The following is a 14,576-nucleotide window of genomic DNA, read 5'->3' on the forward strand; positions in this document are numbered from 1 at the left end:
CACTAAGCTACACAAGTCGAACTGAAAAACCACAGTTTTCAGTCCCCTCTTATTTCTGACACTCGCTCGTGTCATATTCTGCTCAGTTCCCATATACATCTTGAAATGACATCTCAGATTCAGTATATGATGAAGTTTCATTTTTACATTGCCCAAAGGGAAAATGTTTTTACTCCGTTTCTTCTTGGTGTTAGTGTTTGGTATTCTATTTCTTACAGGCGCTTATTGCCTTCCCTCACGACTTTGTTTCTGAACCAATTGGCAGGAAACTTACTGTGTGTGTGCGTTCAGTTTGATGCTGCCTCTCCAGCTGCTACTGTTCGAGCCATCACTTTATTTCTCTTTATTAGATAAAGTATTTCATCGGTTCATCTTGTGTGACAAAGGACTTATTGATATGTTTAACTATGCAAGATTTTTTTTTTTTTTTTAGAAACCTAATGCTCTTCACATTAATAAGTCACTTTCAGCACTTTCTACTCTTCCTTGAAGGGACGAAGAACTACGTAGGCTAAATTTATGTTATGTGCAAAACATAAGACTAAGGTATGCATTACTAAAGGTATAGTTCTAGGCATTTTAAAGTTATTGTAACTCATGGCCAAATGTTCTTCCTTATTCAGTTTTGACCTTCAGAACAAATCCTAAATGAACTCGAAACCTCAGATTTGTTTCGAGGAGATGAACAGGCAGTGACTGAAATGATTCCGTTCCAGAGTTTGTACCTGACCATGAAAAGTGAAGAATGTTTGCCTGTGACTTTACACATTTCCAGTTATGTATGTACACTATACTTTAATATCCTTTTTTGCAGCCACTCTTAGGATCACCTTCCTATGTATAGACTACAAAGGGTCTGTAGTCTTAAGATAGTCTATAAGTTAAGGGGAAAAAAAAGTGCCTAAGGAGTCGATTATCGGTGGGGAGAGTGTCAAGTGGTGGGTGACAGAATGATGAAGAACGCTGAGCGAAGGAGAATGCTGAGTTGTAGACAGCGGCGGTGATGGAGAGTGGCGGCAGTGGGTGTCGAGAATGCTGAGCAGTAGATAAACTTAGTTATGGAGAGTGCCGAGTTGCAGAGATGGAGATTGCTGGGTTATAGAAAGTGCCAGGCAGTGAGAGTTCTGTGAGAGCACCAAGCTATCGTTTGTCCCAGGTGTTATAAATTGTCATGACGGTACTAAACTCTCTCCCCATCTATAATACTGCCTCTCATTCAGCAGCAGCATCTGTCTCCTTCCCTCAGCAGTAAGACCCACAACACGACTGGCCTCATACCGACACGTTGGCAGGTTTCTCATCCACTGTCTTGAGGTTTTCAGGTTTTACAGGTTTTTCAGACAATATTTCACTGATGACAAAAACTAGCCATTAACTCCTTTAGTGGCGTTCATAATGCTTCATTTTTGTGGAATCGTATTTATCAAAACAGCAGTACTGTAATTCTTGAAGTTGGTGAATACTAAGTTTTGAATATTGGCTACTTGTACTGTAGTTTGATTCTTGTTGTAAAATATTGTTATTACTGCAAAAACGGTCCTTAAAAATCTATGGATGTTACAGGCTGTTGTAAAATAATTGGCTAAGTTAAATTTCCGATATTTCCTGCATCTGGATTAGGTTTAATTGTTCAGTGATTTCCTGCACCTTACGGCTTTCTTGGAGCAATAGTGATAATGCAGCACGTAGTTACCGACACTGAATGCAACGCACGTTCATTGCAGGCCTCAGATCAGATTACACCACTTTCCTTCCTTTACTTCTGGTGAGATACACCGACTCTTATGCGAAATCAAACGCTGCTTCTGATGATGCTTAGCTTGGCAGCGCATGATGCCAGCTTTATTATGTGTCAGTATGTAGCTTAACAGGAATGAAGCACACAGTCACTCTGAATAATTTAAAGCGTTTTTTAAATTTGTAACAGGAAAGTATTTTAAATCTGGCCTCTCTGTGAATTATTAATCCATGTTTGACGAAATTCAGTGTCTTCCTCAGCTTACGCACTATGATGTATCTTCAATAAGTAGCCTACAGCTTAAGCGAACTCAAGGATGCATGGAAACAGATTACTGCTTGGTGGATGTCTCGGCTTTAATGACCTGGCGAATCGAAACACTGACTTTTCTTACCTGCAAGCCACTAATAAACGTCATAACACTGCTGATGTCTGAGATGTCATGATGTCATCTCAGCAGTCCCGAATGAGAGTCCTAGTACATATTCAACACAAAAGTTATGATGTTAGCTCCCAAGTAGTACCAATTTAAGGTGTGTATGATCGTTTGTTTCGTGTAGGAGAAATGCTGGGCTTCGGGGAACGAATTGCCTGTCTGTGTCCAGAGTCTGATGAGTTTAGAAAAATAGACTGTACAGTTGTCTTGAGGCCTCCTCTGTTCTGCAGAAACAGAGGCAAATAAAATCTCCACCATAGTTCAGGAACCCAACCCAAAGCCACTCAGCGTGGAACCCTAACTTTACATACTCAGTTAGCAACCTGTAGCTTCACTCCGACTAAGCAAATTGGATGTGCCTACAGAAGAAAAAGAAGGAGGGGGCTCTGAAACGTAACGACACTGAGACAGGCTGCACCTGCTTTTCGCCCTCCCTGCTCTTGACCGCCTAATGCTGATGGGGTCATCTTCACCCTCCCCCTTGTGTGAGGTTTAGTCAGGTTACCGTGTTCACTGAGATTCCTGTGTTATGTGAGGCTTACTGATGATAAGCGTCGTCATGGTTGATGATGATGTTAGAAGCTTGGTAGCGTGCAGCTAACACGCACACTTTGTTTAGCATAGACTTGCCCTTAACAGCATCACGTAAAATTTATACTAATATTAGACAAGATGATGACCATTACAGCTTCGATCACCACCAGACATCCTCATAAAAACTTTGTTTAAACTTTAAATAATTTTCATGAGATAACCTGAAAAAGAGAGCGGGGACAAAATTCAGCCAACCAATTCCACCTGAACTGGATCATCCAATGATCATTCGGTGATGTATAGACTGCATTTGTGTTTCATCTTTGAGTGATAGACTGGAATACCTTCTTCAATGTTACAGCTATTACGAAGGGATACTTTCACCCCAACAAGGTTGTATAAGTTCTTTCTTTCGGTGAAATTTTTGCCCCGAATATTCCCTCCCTCCTCCATAGGATAAGAAAGCATTACAGTGGAAATTGCTAAAGCTTTAAGACCTCTTTCCAGTCCGAGGGTCGCGAGGCAGTTCAGTACCTGGAGGACACTTACGGGAAGTTCTCCAACAAGTTGCGTCGTGAGGTACTGGCCACACCCCCCACCTTCCCTGACCCTCACAGCTGCGACGCCTCTTTAATCTCTAATGTTGCCGTCTCCAGCTCTCCTATGTGACTCACGGGGTTATAACGTGGCATGTTAAAGCTGATCCAAACAGACTCCCACCTTAACATTCATTGCTTCGTACGTAGAAACAGTGGGCTACGAGGTCTAGGATCAAAGATGCAGTGACGTTTTGACATTTTGCTGAATTTTAGGGACAGCTTATCATGTTATAGCAAATGATTTAGCTTACATGGAGACAGAAATAAAAAGTAAGATTTAAGAGAGATGCCACAGTTTCACCATCGGTATATTACAGCACAGATCATTGCTAACACAGCTATTACCTAGAATCAGTGATGTCATTTTTCAGGTACATAGCAGTGCCTCAGTTACAATACACTGACATAACCAGCAGTGACAGACAATAGACTTAGCACATGTGGCACTGACTCATTTTAGCTATCAGGGACTCTTGCCTCGTTTCTAACTTAATCCTATTCCAAGCTTGCATGATCTCTAAATATACCACCAAAGAGGTCAACCGAATTATTTTGATTTGCCGCATCTTATTCACTTATTATTTGCACATCCAAATAGCAATTAATGTAACTGGTAGTAAAGGTGCAAATTTCAATTTTTAAAACAATGAGATTAAGAGTTACATCTTCAGATATTTTTAGCCTGGGGATAACACAAAATTCCCAGTCTTGACTCATAACCCAGGCGTCTCAAATTGGTATTTTTGTCATTCTGTCTTTTAGTTGCTTAGATTTTTTTGAATGGGACGATTTTTGCAGGTTTTCAGGCTTGAATTCCTTCTCTTTAAAAACTATAACAGCAAAACCATAGATACAGAGTGAAGGAAAGGACCTTCCTCTTTTTATCTGATGCAGGGAGCTCCACCACAAGAACTGTCAGCCAGGGTATTTATAATTATGCTGTGTCTCAAATGTCAGTGGCTGTATATTACGAAAAAGAAGAGACGTATGAACCTGCGAGTGATGTAAGTGAATTGGAGTATATATATCTTTAGACATTTTCTCCATGGTGTTCTTGTATATTCTTTTTGCTGAGTGACTTATTTCTTCTGTATTCAAGCCATTCTTCTTCATACACTAAGTTATTCTCCCATACTCTGGCAAAGGAGTCTTTCTTACTTCATTCACTCTGTCCTTTTAAAATGAGCAGCAGTCTTTGATCCTCGACCTGTCCTTTCTTCGTGTGGAAATACAAAGTGCAGCTCAGAGTCCACTATATATTTAACATTCTTTTTCTTGCAGAGTTCATTGTGGCGTTTATAAAATGCGCTTCAGAGTTTTAATTTGCATGTAAGTCACCGTTCTCAAATGAGAGCATTCTATTAGAATAAATCTTTCTCTTGTAGTTCTTCATGCTGGCGACCTTCTATTTTGCTTCTGCCATCTTGAACCACTACAATCATCACCACCACCACCACCACCCAGTTCTTCCATTTTGCCTCCCTCCATTCGGATCAAAAACATTACACCAGTTCTAGTTCCTAGTTTTCACGACATTATTTAACTCTTTTCAGCTCTAATCATGCACAACGCCCCTTGACAAATCTCTTTCGTAAGTGTGCATGCCCCTGTAACACACTCCACACACTTGTCGTTTTGTTTCTGGTGTAACTCTCCTAGAACACCTAACCATCTAACAGCTAAACAACGGCCAGCACTCATTGAATCCATAGAAAGTAGCGTATATTTTTCATTTTACTCGGCGGCAGCTTTGAAAGGGAAGTTGAACATGCGAGGAATTTGGCATTGATGAGCTGTCGGAATAAAAACAGCCAATGCGCAACAGCGAAAAGGTACAAGAATGTCAAAACAAGAGCACAAAACTCATTGCACTGGAGCAGCCTGTACTTGTTGATATTTCTGAAAATGAAGACACGTTACATAAATCAGAAATGGTTGAACTGATGATGCAGAAGAAATGACACATTAATAGTGCACACGCGGGACATGTAAGAGAACAACACACTCCAAGATACAGACTTCTAGAGCACATGGCTTTTGTACACTGAAGTAAAGAAATTGATTGCTGACTTAGTGAAACTGCTAGTAGATTATCGAAAATAGAAACAGAAAACAGATGCTTCCTGTTGCCACAAAAAATAAGGAAAATGGTAAGGAAGACAGAAACAACAGAAGAAAGTTTTAATAATTTATAAGCAGAAGACTTAAAGACTATGAACAAGTACGTTCATTTTAGATGAAACTGCATTCAATAGTTTAAAAATATGCCGAACTCTTCCAGGAGGCGAATAAGATACATCATCATTGTAAATCAGTGACTTCACTTTCATGTCAGATTCTTAAAACTTGTCAAAACACAAAGTTACGACAGCATCCAAGGGCTCTTCACACTGTCCTTCTTAGACCATACTTTAGCATTCTTTCTGTATCAAAAAACATTCAGGAACTCTTCCATGGTATCACTTCTAAGACCGTACGCCAGTAATTAGAAAATCCTTCACAGTATTGCCCTACGGGTTATACTCGTAAAACAGAGAGGGTGAAGGTGCAGGCAGCGCCCTGATGTTCTGATAGTCATTTAGGGAACTTCTCTAAGAATATGACATGTTCCATCTAGATGCCACGTTACAGAAAAATGGGCATCAGTTAAACAGAAAATGAAAGTATTCTATATCACGTGCGTTACAGATAAAATGACTGTCAAACACTTGGGCATGATTTTTTCCTCACCCTCTCAGTTTTGCAAATATGGTCATAAAAGCACAGCTGTCCTTGGCCCCCCCCCAACAGAAATCCTCCTCAGCGCTAGCCACAGCCGGCGACAAAAAGTCCTCGTCCTCAGTTTTGTCCACCCGTGCCGCTCTGACCTCGAGTGAAGTGAATGCCACGGCCAAGGAGGAGTCCAGTGAGGTCACCAGCTCGCGGGTACGTCTCAGGTCGGGTGGCTCATCAGGTTACAATGTCTCCCCAGTCTTAATCCACTTAGTACCGTGATGCCTTTTCTTTTCTGTTTATGCTACTGTCAGACGTTTTTAATCAGTTCTGGACAGGCCTCTGGTATGGAAGAGTAAAAAAAAAAAAAAAAAAAAAAAAAGGCATTTACTCCTTCACTATGAGAGGTCACTACTAAAGTGATTGAAAATATCAGGCCTTGGCACTAATAAAATAAAAAAAAAAGACGACATTGTACTCTAGTTTCTTTTTCACTGTAAGGAGGAGCAAAATATCAAGCATCCCATTTCCCTGGATTTGATCCTTCCTGCCCTAGTAAGTTCATTTAAAACATGTAGGGTATTTTTATGCTTTTATGAAGCTTGCAGCTATATCTTTAAAACATCAAGATTGTGATGATTGAGAGCCTACCAGCTTTGAATGCCATTTATGGAATGCGTGACGATAAAAGGTGATTAGCCTGTATGATACCTAAACGAGCCTACTCAGCAATGATGTAAAGGTCAAACACATTTTATTCTCATGTGACAACCAATACTTGCGAGTTTGCTTAAATTCTTGCACTCACAGTTTTAAGAATCTGGCCACAGGTCTAAAACAATTAATAATAGAATCTGGCCTCAGTTGCCCAAGGTTTTCGTTTCAAAGAAGAATGGGGAACAAGAAAATAGGATCTCCTTTCTTTGATCCTCCTTACACCCTACAAAAAGATATCCGGTATTGGATTAATACAGGGATGAGACTCAAGATCACCCATACACCTAAGTCTGGCAGTCTTGTTCAACAAATGACTTCTGAGACTTGAAACTTCGCAGTGTCTGGTTTCTAGTACCCGTGCTGTAGTTTATTTTAAGGTCTCTGCTGGTTTCTGTCTTTCTCCAGCTTGTCCGTGTGCGATGTGTTCTCTTAGACTTGGATTGTCCGTGACCGACAACTTGGATAGTCAGTGTTTCAGAGTTAATCTGTAATTCTCTTCGAGCAGAATTATAGGTTACCTCCAAGTGCATGGTTTTCTTCCGAAAGCATCACTGTTCCACTCTCTTGTGGACCTGAGTGGCTCGCAGAGAAATGTATTTGAATTCGACACATTTCGTCTCAGGTCGCCGTTGACTCACGCAGCCGTACGCACCTAAAGCATTGAATGTACTCATTGAGCGCACCTTGTTGAATGACCATAACTACTGAGTGCAACTTTCTAATGAGTACTGTTTATGTGAATTAAATCCCATTCATGCAGTGCTGTGTGTTTCAGCTGCAACTTTGCTCTATGAGTCTGTTCCAAGTGTATGTCCAACTTCCCAAACTTTTTGTCCGCCGTAAGTAGAACATGTTGCTTATAGTCCAGTCTCCAGTCGGCCACCCTTCCTGTTGCCCGATTTGGTTCTGTAGAAGCTACAACCTTACAGTGTTTCTTTATGGATTCTGAGGACCTTTGTATGTAGCCTGGCTTTTTACTCGTATGTGGTTTTTTGCTAGTTAAAATCCATAGCTTTTTATGTTTAGATGGAATAAAAACGTGATAGCATGCTTAAAGGATCACAGAGTTTTGTCTATAGCATGAGAAATTTTTGTACTTGAATTTCAACTGCCTCTTTATTCCACATATAACAACCCCCAAGGCTTCCTCAGTTCTTAACCAAACCTGACCACACTCAAACCCATCAAACAATAACCCATTATGCTTTAATCCATGTATTTTTCTTTTTTATTTCAGTCCCCTAATTTATTCCTGTCCTGGGGTTATCTGGGTGGGAAGGCGGCCCAATATGTAAACCGCACATGGTTTTAACAGCAGGTGAAGAGACCCAGAGGATGTGTTACCTCTTCTCACACAAATATGACCTAAAACATACAAAAAAGGGGGACGTCCACCTTATGGTACCCATGTTATAGAATATTAGATTGCCACTATGAGTTCAAAAATGAGCCTAAAGCCAAATTATGTTGTCTTTTTGCCATATCATTGTTGATTGCCATTGTAATATGTAGGCTGTTAACTCAGCTGCTGTGTGGGGCTTCCCCCAACTAAATAAATTCTGGCATGACCCACAATAAAATACCTGATTTAACCCAATACATTGAAAAGGTTAACCTTTCAAATATTTCAAGATAGAGTAATTTTTTAAAAAGAAATTAATATGCAGTTTTATGGTTTATAAACCGCCTTAACACGTGTCAAGAAAGGGAAGATCTACTTAACATACAAATTTGTGATTGTGTTCTCTGCTTCATTACTACTGAAAGAAAAACCCGAACTTGCTGATAAGGAACATCTCGTGAGTAACAGGTCAAAATTAGCTAATAGTCACGGATTTTATCAGACTGCCTTCGAGAAGTTCTCTGACACCAGGTTAGTTTCCACTGGACCTAAAGACACTTCAGTTCATTATGAATAAGTACTTTACATTTGTCACCAATCTTAACCCTTTCGTTGCCAAAACCTGAATTCTTTGCCATCCCATCACACCCGCGCCAGAGGTATTTTATCAGGTTTTGAAAATGGCAATTTATTTGTTTTCCTTTGCAGAATTGTAGAACTGTCTGGCACACTTTTCCATAGCCATATTACCCCTTGATTCAGTCCCTTCCAATTGCTAATTATCGGAGATGCTCCGATTCCGACTGATGACTTTGAATACACATTCCAGTATTTGGGTTGTCTTTCCTATGCGAGGATATGACCTATATAACAGGCAAAATGTGCAGTATCATTTGAAAGGTAAATGCATGCATTTCTTTATGTGAAAGAGCCGAACTTATCGTATTTATGATCCTTTATTCCCTCAGCCCGTCCTCCCAATACTAATAGTAATTGAAAAGAGGCCAGAGACATCAGTAGATTTATGAGCTTTGTGTTTCATGAAGCGACGAGATATTGTAAGGAATATGAGTATACTGTCCACTCATTACTACTCAATGTTCACACAAAAAATAAACTCATGTACTCATGATTAGATATGAACATAAATGATGTATATGAATACATGGCGACAGCGTTGGTGGTGACCAGATGGTGCCTATATATAGTTGACATGCTCATTAACTCTTGGAATATTGTGATTTTTTTTTTAAGCAGTTTAAAACTTGCTAGATTTACGCCAACTGCAGTGGCACAAGTGGATCCCAGTAGCAGTGAAAGGGTTAATCGTCCTGAACTGCAGTAAAGTCATATCAGGGTTCTACATCCTGAACAGGGTAAAATGGGACTATCTGTATATATATATATATATATATATATATATATATATATATATATATATATATATATATATATATATATATATATATGTATATATATATATATATGTGTATATATATATATATATATATATATATATATATATATATATATATATATATATATATATATATATATATATATATATATATATATATATATATACATACACTGTATATAGTATCTGTTCCTGTTTTATGTGAGGTAGTAAGTTCCCTCAGAATGTTCTATCCTTCACCGATATTGAACTTGGTTTTAGAGGAAATGATAAAACTTGTGCGAATCTAGATATCTATAACAAGGGTGGCATACCTGTTTGCGGAGACGTGATTACCTGACTGAATAACTGTTTGACTGACTGACTGACTGTATCCTGTAAAAAGTGACTGTAGACCTATGGCTGTAAATTATGTCAGGTCTCCTCTTATCTATACTTCTAGCAGTACGATATTAGAGACCTGTATTACATAAGATATTAGTCAACATTAATATCTGAAACACTACTAGATCCAAGTTTTACACTCCCTAGTCATCAGCTCGGCTATTTAATTACTAAAAAAGATGATTAAGAGTTTTTGATAGTGGTTTCAGAACTAGACCTGTAATTGTTTGATAGTATCGTTGAAGGGGTCACAAGAAGAGTGTGATTTGTCTAATATGATATAAATATTTTTCAACATTGTCTTCAATAATCTTATCATTACCAGTATCATCTTTATCTTAGCCATTTTGTCCCTTTTTAACTGTTAGGTGTCCAACGGCCATTTTGTTAAAACGGACATGGTGAAGGTGTAGGCATCCTTCCAGTTTTTGATAATCTCTAAAGCACCTTTTGTGGTTAGAACGTGACTACCACCAGGTCTGTGTTTGGAAGTTGCACAAATAAACAAAACAAAACGTCCTTGTACTGCAAAGGTTGGTATTATTAAGCAAAAATGACAGTGTAAAACATCTCTTAGAGCCAGTTACGTGGATTTTTGAGCATTGATATTCCTTGTGTTGACTTTAATTTCCAAATCACCATATTTACCATACCAACATCAGCGTCTGCGTCAAATATCACCATCACTTTTTTATTCATCATTTATTACACTGCCCACTCTTTGCATGTCAAAAAAGTTACGTTTTTTGTCGCATTCGTTAAATAACCCTCACCACGGTAAAAAACCATATGCCTTACTGTAATAATTTTTGAACATTTTGACTGCTGTGAATAGTTCTAAATGTCAGTACAACGTTCTGGCCATATTTGGGAACTTATTGCTTTAAAAATATTTGACTGCAGTCTAAAGCAAGACGTTGTCTTTAAAGGGGTTTCAAATTTTGTTTAGCAACAACAGATTGTTTTCATTGTGAAACAGATTCCTTGAAATATTGTAAAACTTTTAAATTATCCTAGTCTTAGTCTGACTTCCTTCAGGATTTGTTTAAAAGCTTTTGAATCTATTGAAAGCTCTGTACCTTTTATCATTTTTAAAATTAATTTAAAACAATTTCACTTGTGAATTGATTAGTTAATTAAACATTTTTTTCATTCCTTTTAAAACATTCACAGCTATTTCTTAAATTCATCTGATTAAAAAAAAACTATTTAACCTTTAAGAGTCTTTAAATATGTTTTAACTATTTTTTTTACATACGATTTATTTAAAGACTGTAACTTCCAGTAAAAACATTTAAACTCTTTAAAAGCTTTTTAAAGCCTTTTGCAGTACCCAGCAGGCTCTAAAATCTCTCTTTTTCTTTCTATTTTAATGTAAATCCCTTAAAACACTTAAGCACCTTCTGTAACATTACTGGTCCTTTTAAGATCTTTCCAACTCGGTTGAAAATTTTTAAACTTTTTTTATACGACCCTGTTTAAGACATTCTTCCTCTGTAGTGCCTGAACTTTCTCAAAACATCCCTATGTAAATCCTTCCAACTCCCTTAGGTTGTTTCAGCTCATCCTGAAACGTTCTGACCTCACAGCATAATCAAGAATGCGACACACTATCTCTCTGTGACCCTTTCATATGAAGTTGGTGTGGGTGAACCTTGCACTGTTCCCGAAGTGGCCACTGATTCACCTCAGTGGCTGCCGTCATCCTTCTGTGACCTCTGTCCTGCTTATTTTTATTTAATTTCTAATTTTGGTAGGACGTTTTAATAGCATGTAGTCTGCTTGTACTTGCTGACACTTCACTCTTACAGTTGGAGCACCAGTATGTATTGTATTGTTTTGTAGACTTGATATACTTTCAAGAAAGAATATAATGTAATTATCTACAACTTACATATTAGTTAATTACATGAATAGGAGATGCTGTTAGAAATAAATGATAAACTGCATCAGTCCGTTCATGCAGTGTTTGATGTTCTGAATAATTGTCATAATTTTCATGAATTTGCCCAACCATACAAAGCAGATTTTGAAAAGAAAAGTAAATTCCACAATATATTTCACAGCATAAGCATTTTTTTTGTACAATCAGTAACAAAGTTGTTTGAAATAAAATTTAGGATTAAATATATGCAAGCACTTGCATACAAAATGACATCTGGACATGAATTCTGCGTCCCTCTCACAGGTGAGACGGGCAATGAGGAGGGCCGCTTTTGATGACGAATTCTACTAAACGGTTGAGGAGCAGCTACCAGACCACCCACCAGCCCCCTCACACACGTACTGACATCTTCCCAGACAGTAAACACCACCACCATTGGAATTTCGGGCAACTACTATAGATTCGTGCCTGCCAGGGCACGGAGACGACGATGGGCGACTTCAACCGAGCCCGTCTTCCTGAGCCCCGCACCTCGTCAGCAGGAGCCTTCCGCTGGCGATATCCGCGGCTCAGTCACTCTGTAGGGGTGATGTCGCTGGGGCTGGGCATTCAATGATCACTCCTAGTCTTGGCTTTTTATCTGCAAAATCCTTTGATAGGCAGCACAGAACAGAAGCATATCACTGGGATGTCTCTGAACGATATTGCCTTACCCCCACGCATGATCAGCCCTACAGAGATCTCATATGGAATGTCACTGAAGCTGCAACAAGAGTGCATACTGTCTGGAAGAAACCTACCTGTCTGCCAGACATGTTTGACTGTCCATCCTCAAAAAGCTAAATTCACATATGTTCCATACAAACCCATCGGGAAAAAATCTGTAAATATCAACAATATCACAAAGCTTACGAGGAAATTCCTAGCAATAACCAGCATATTTGAATTAGTGTCATCTGGATAACTTCTTTTTTCCCCAGTCAAAACTCTAAATATAAGTAGATTTGTAAGCCAGCCATCATAAGTTACGACAACGCAGAGTGTGCTAAGTGTTTAAAACATCATCACTGTCATGCAGAATAAATATTTACAGATAAGAAGTGTGTTTCTCATACCCTGCTTAAAATATGTCCATGATATTCCTATCGTTACTCCTAATATGGTAATTAATGTATGAAATGTATTATTCGCTTTTCTCTTCTGGAGGTACCGTATGGAAAGATGGAAAATATTAATACATTTGGAACCGGTTACTTCGTAGTGATATTTTTGCAGAAATTTTGACTCTATACCTGCTTAGTTGTGGCACAAATTTTCATAACTAAAGAATTAATTTATGTTCACAATTGGAGTGAATATACAGTAGTTGGGGAACGAAACTTTGCCTGATATTTCACCTCTTCTGTTTTTCACATTTCTTTGTTGGCTAATTTTCCTAAACTGGGAGAAGCTTAGTGTATTTCTGTGCCCATAGATAATTTTCTTTTATATAATGTGTCAGGAAGAAAAGTGACGGACATGCTTTACGAGTGAAGTGGACGCAGTGAAATAAGCAAATTTTGTATGTGAAAAGCTTGATGCAGAAAAAGTCTAATATATGAAACTGATAAACCCAAAATGGTCGTTATTCAGATTTCAGTTATTTACTCTTACATTCATTGTGCAAAATGCCTTAAATAATATAAAAGAAATGTAAGAAAATTCAGCTTTTAGAATGGAATCTTTGGGTAAAGTGCCCAGGACTGTGGTACCGGGAGTGGTAGCGCGCTCCTGTAACCTAGCGGGGCTACATGATCCAATACAAGGTCTAGCTCGGAGGAATTCCATTTTTTGGGGGAAGTAAAGAATAAGAGGAGGAAAAATAGCGAAAAGTTTAGAATTTACATTAGCAGTGTTTAGTTCGAGCGGAAATAAGAACATACCAATAAAAACACACAGTCCATACTCACAGCAATACCTACAATCCGATGGCGTTTTTTGTATTATATTTTTGGTATACCCAGACGATTTTACTGATTTTTGGAGGTTCTTAGTAATGAAGGGGGTAATGGGTGCTCTGTATAACCTTCCCCTCTTCTTTGGATAAATCTTTTCTGCAGTGAATACAGCTGTCTGGAGATAGCAAGAACAAAATGTGCAAAGCGCCGTCGGACTCATGAAGATAAATATGGCACGTAAAAAAATATAAATAAATAAGTAAATGGTGTTTATATAACGAGTCGTATTCTCAGTGACAGAGATTTCATAACACTTTTCCCTTAGTTTTTTATTTTGCGTAGAACATCTTGATATATAATCTTTTATGTTGCCGATGCTTATATAGTGTCAACAGAACTTGACTTAATATGAGACAGGAAGTTTTTAACCCTATCACAGTAAACAGCTCTTAGTATTCTGTGTCGGCTAGCGTCAGACGATTCCATTAAGCTGAGAGTGTGTCAGATGAGCCTAAGATTAACATGGAAGGGACAATTTTAATTCTACTTCAGTTATCGACAGACGACGGATTCAGCTGAGAATGAGTGTAGGAGCCTGAAAATTAATTCTCTTCTATGCTACTAATATTTACCTCCGCCAAGGATGTTATGTTTTCACCCCTGTCCGTTTGTTTGTTGGTTGGTTTGTGAGTAAGATTACACAAAAACTGCTGGACGGATTTCCACGAACCTTGGTAGAAGAATGGACCTTGGCCCAGAATACACTCCATGAAATTTTGGTGCGGATCCGGATAAAGGTGAGGATCCAGGATTTTTTTTTTTTTCACTTTAACATTGCGAGACAGGGCGTTGGCGGAGGTATGCGCTCTGCTGAG

At 38.5% G+C, this 14,576-nt stretch overlaps 1 protein-coding gene across 5 annotated transcripts in view; it reads left to right on the forward strand.

Annotated features, from left to right (window-relative positions):
• Positions 1 to 12,864, forward strand: part of LOC145400261 (uncharacterized) — a 48,220-nt gene extending 35,356 nt beyond the window's left edge. The window contains exons 3-4 of one of the 5 annotated variants that reach the window (XM_080272789.1): positions 1,725 to 1,765; positions 12,068 to 12,864. In XM_080272789.1, the coding sequence (XP_080128915.1) occupies positions 1,725 to 1,765; positions 12,068 to 12,071 (45 nt within the window). In that variant the 3' untranslated portion in view covers positions 12,072 to 12,864. Of the gene's footprint in view, positions 1 to 1,724; positions 1,766 to 2,539; positions 2,660 to 3,215; positions 3,288 to 4,588; positions 4,637 to 4,692; positions 4,855 to 12,067 lie in introns of those variants that run through there. The other 4 variants (XM_080272788.1, XM_080272787.1, XM_080272790.1 and 1 more) reach the window with 4 other exon arrangements.
• Positions 12,865 to 14,576: the final 1,712 nt, after the last annotated feature.

This window comes from Coenobita brevimanus, chromosome 51, assembly GCF_032717465.1.
Source record: "Coenobita brevimanus isolate Jiangsu-jjx chromosome 51, ASM3271746v2, whole genome shotgun sequence".
In the NCBI taxonomy this organism is placed as follows: domain Eukaryota; kingdom Metazoa; phylum Arthropoda; class Malacostraca; order Decapoda; family Coenobitidae; genus Coenobita; species Coenobita brevimanus.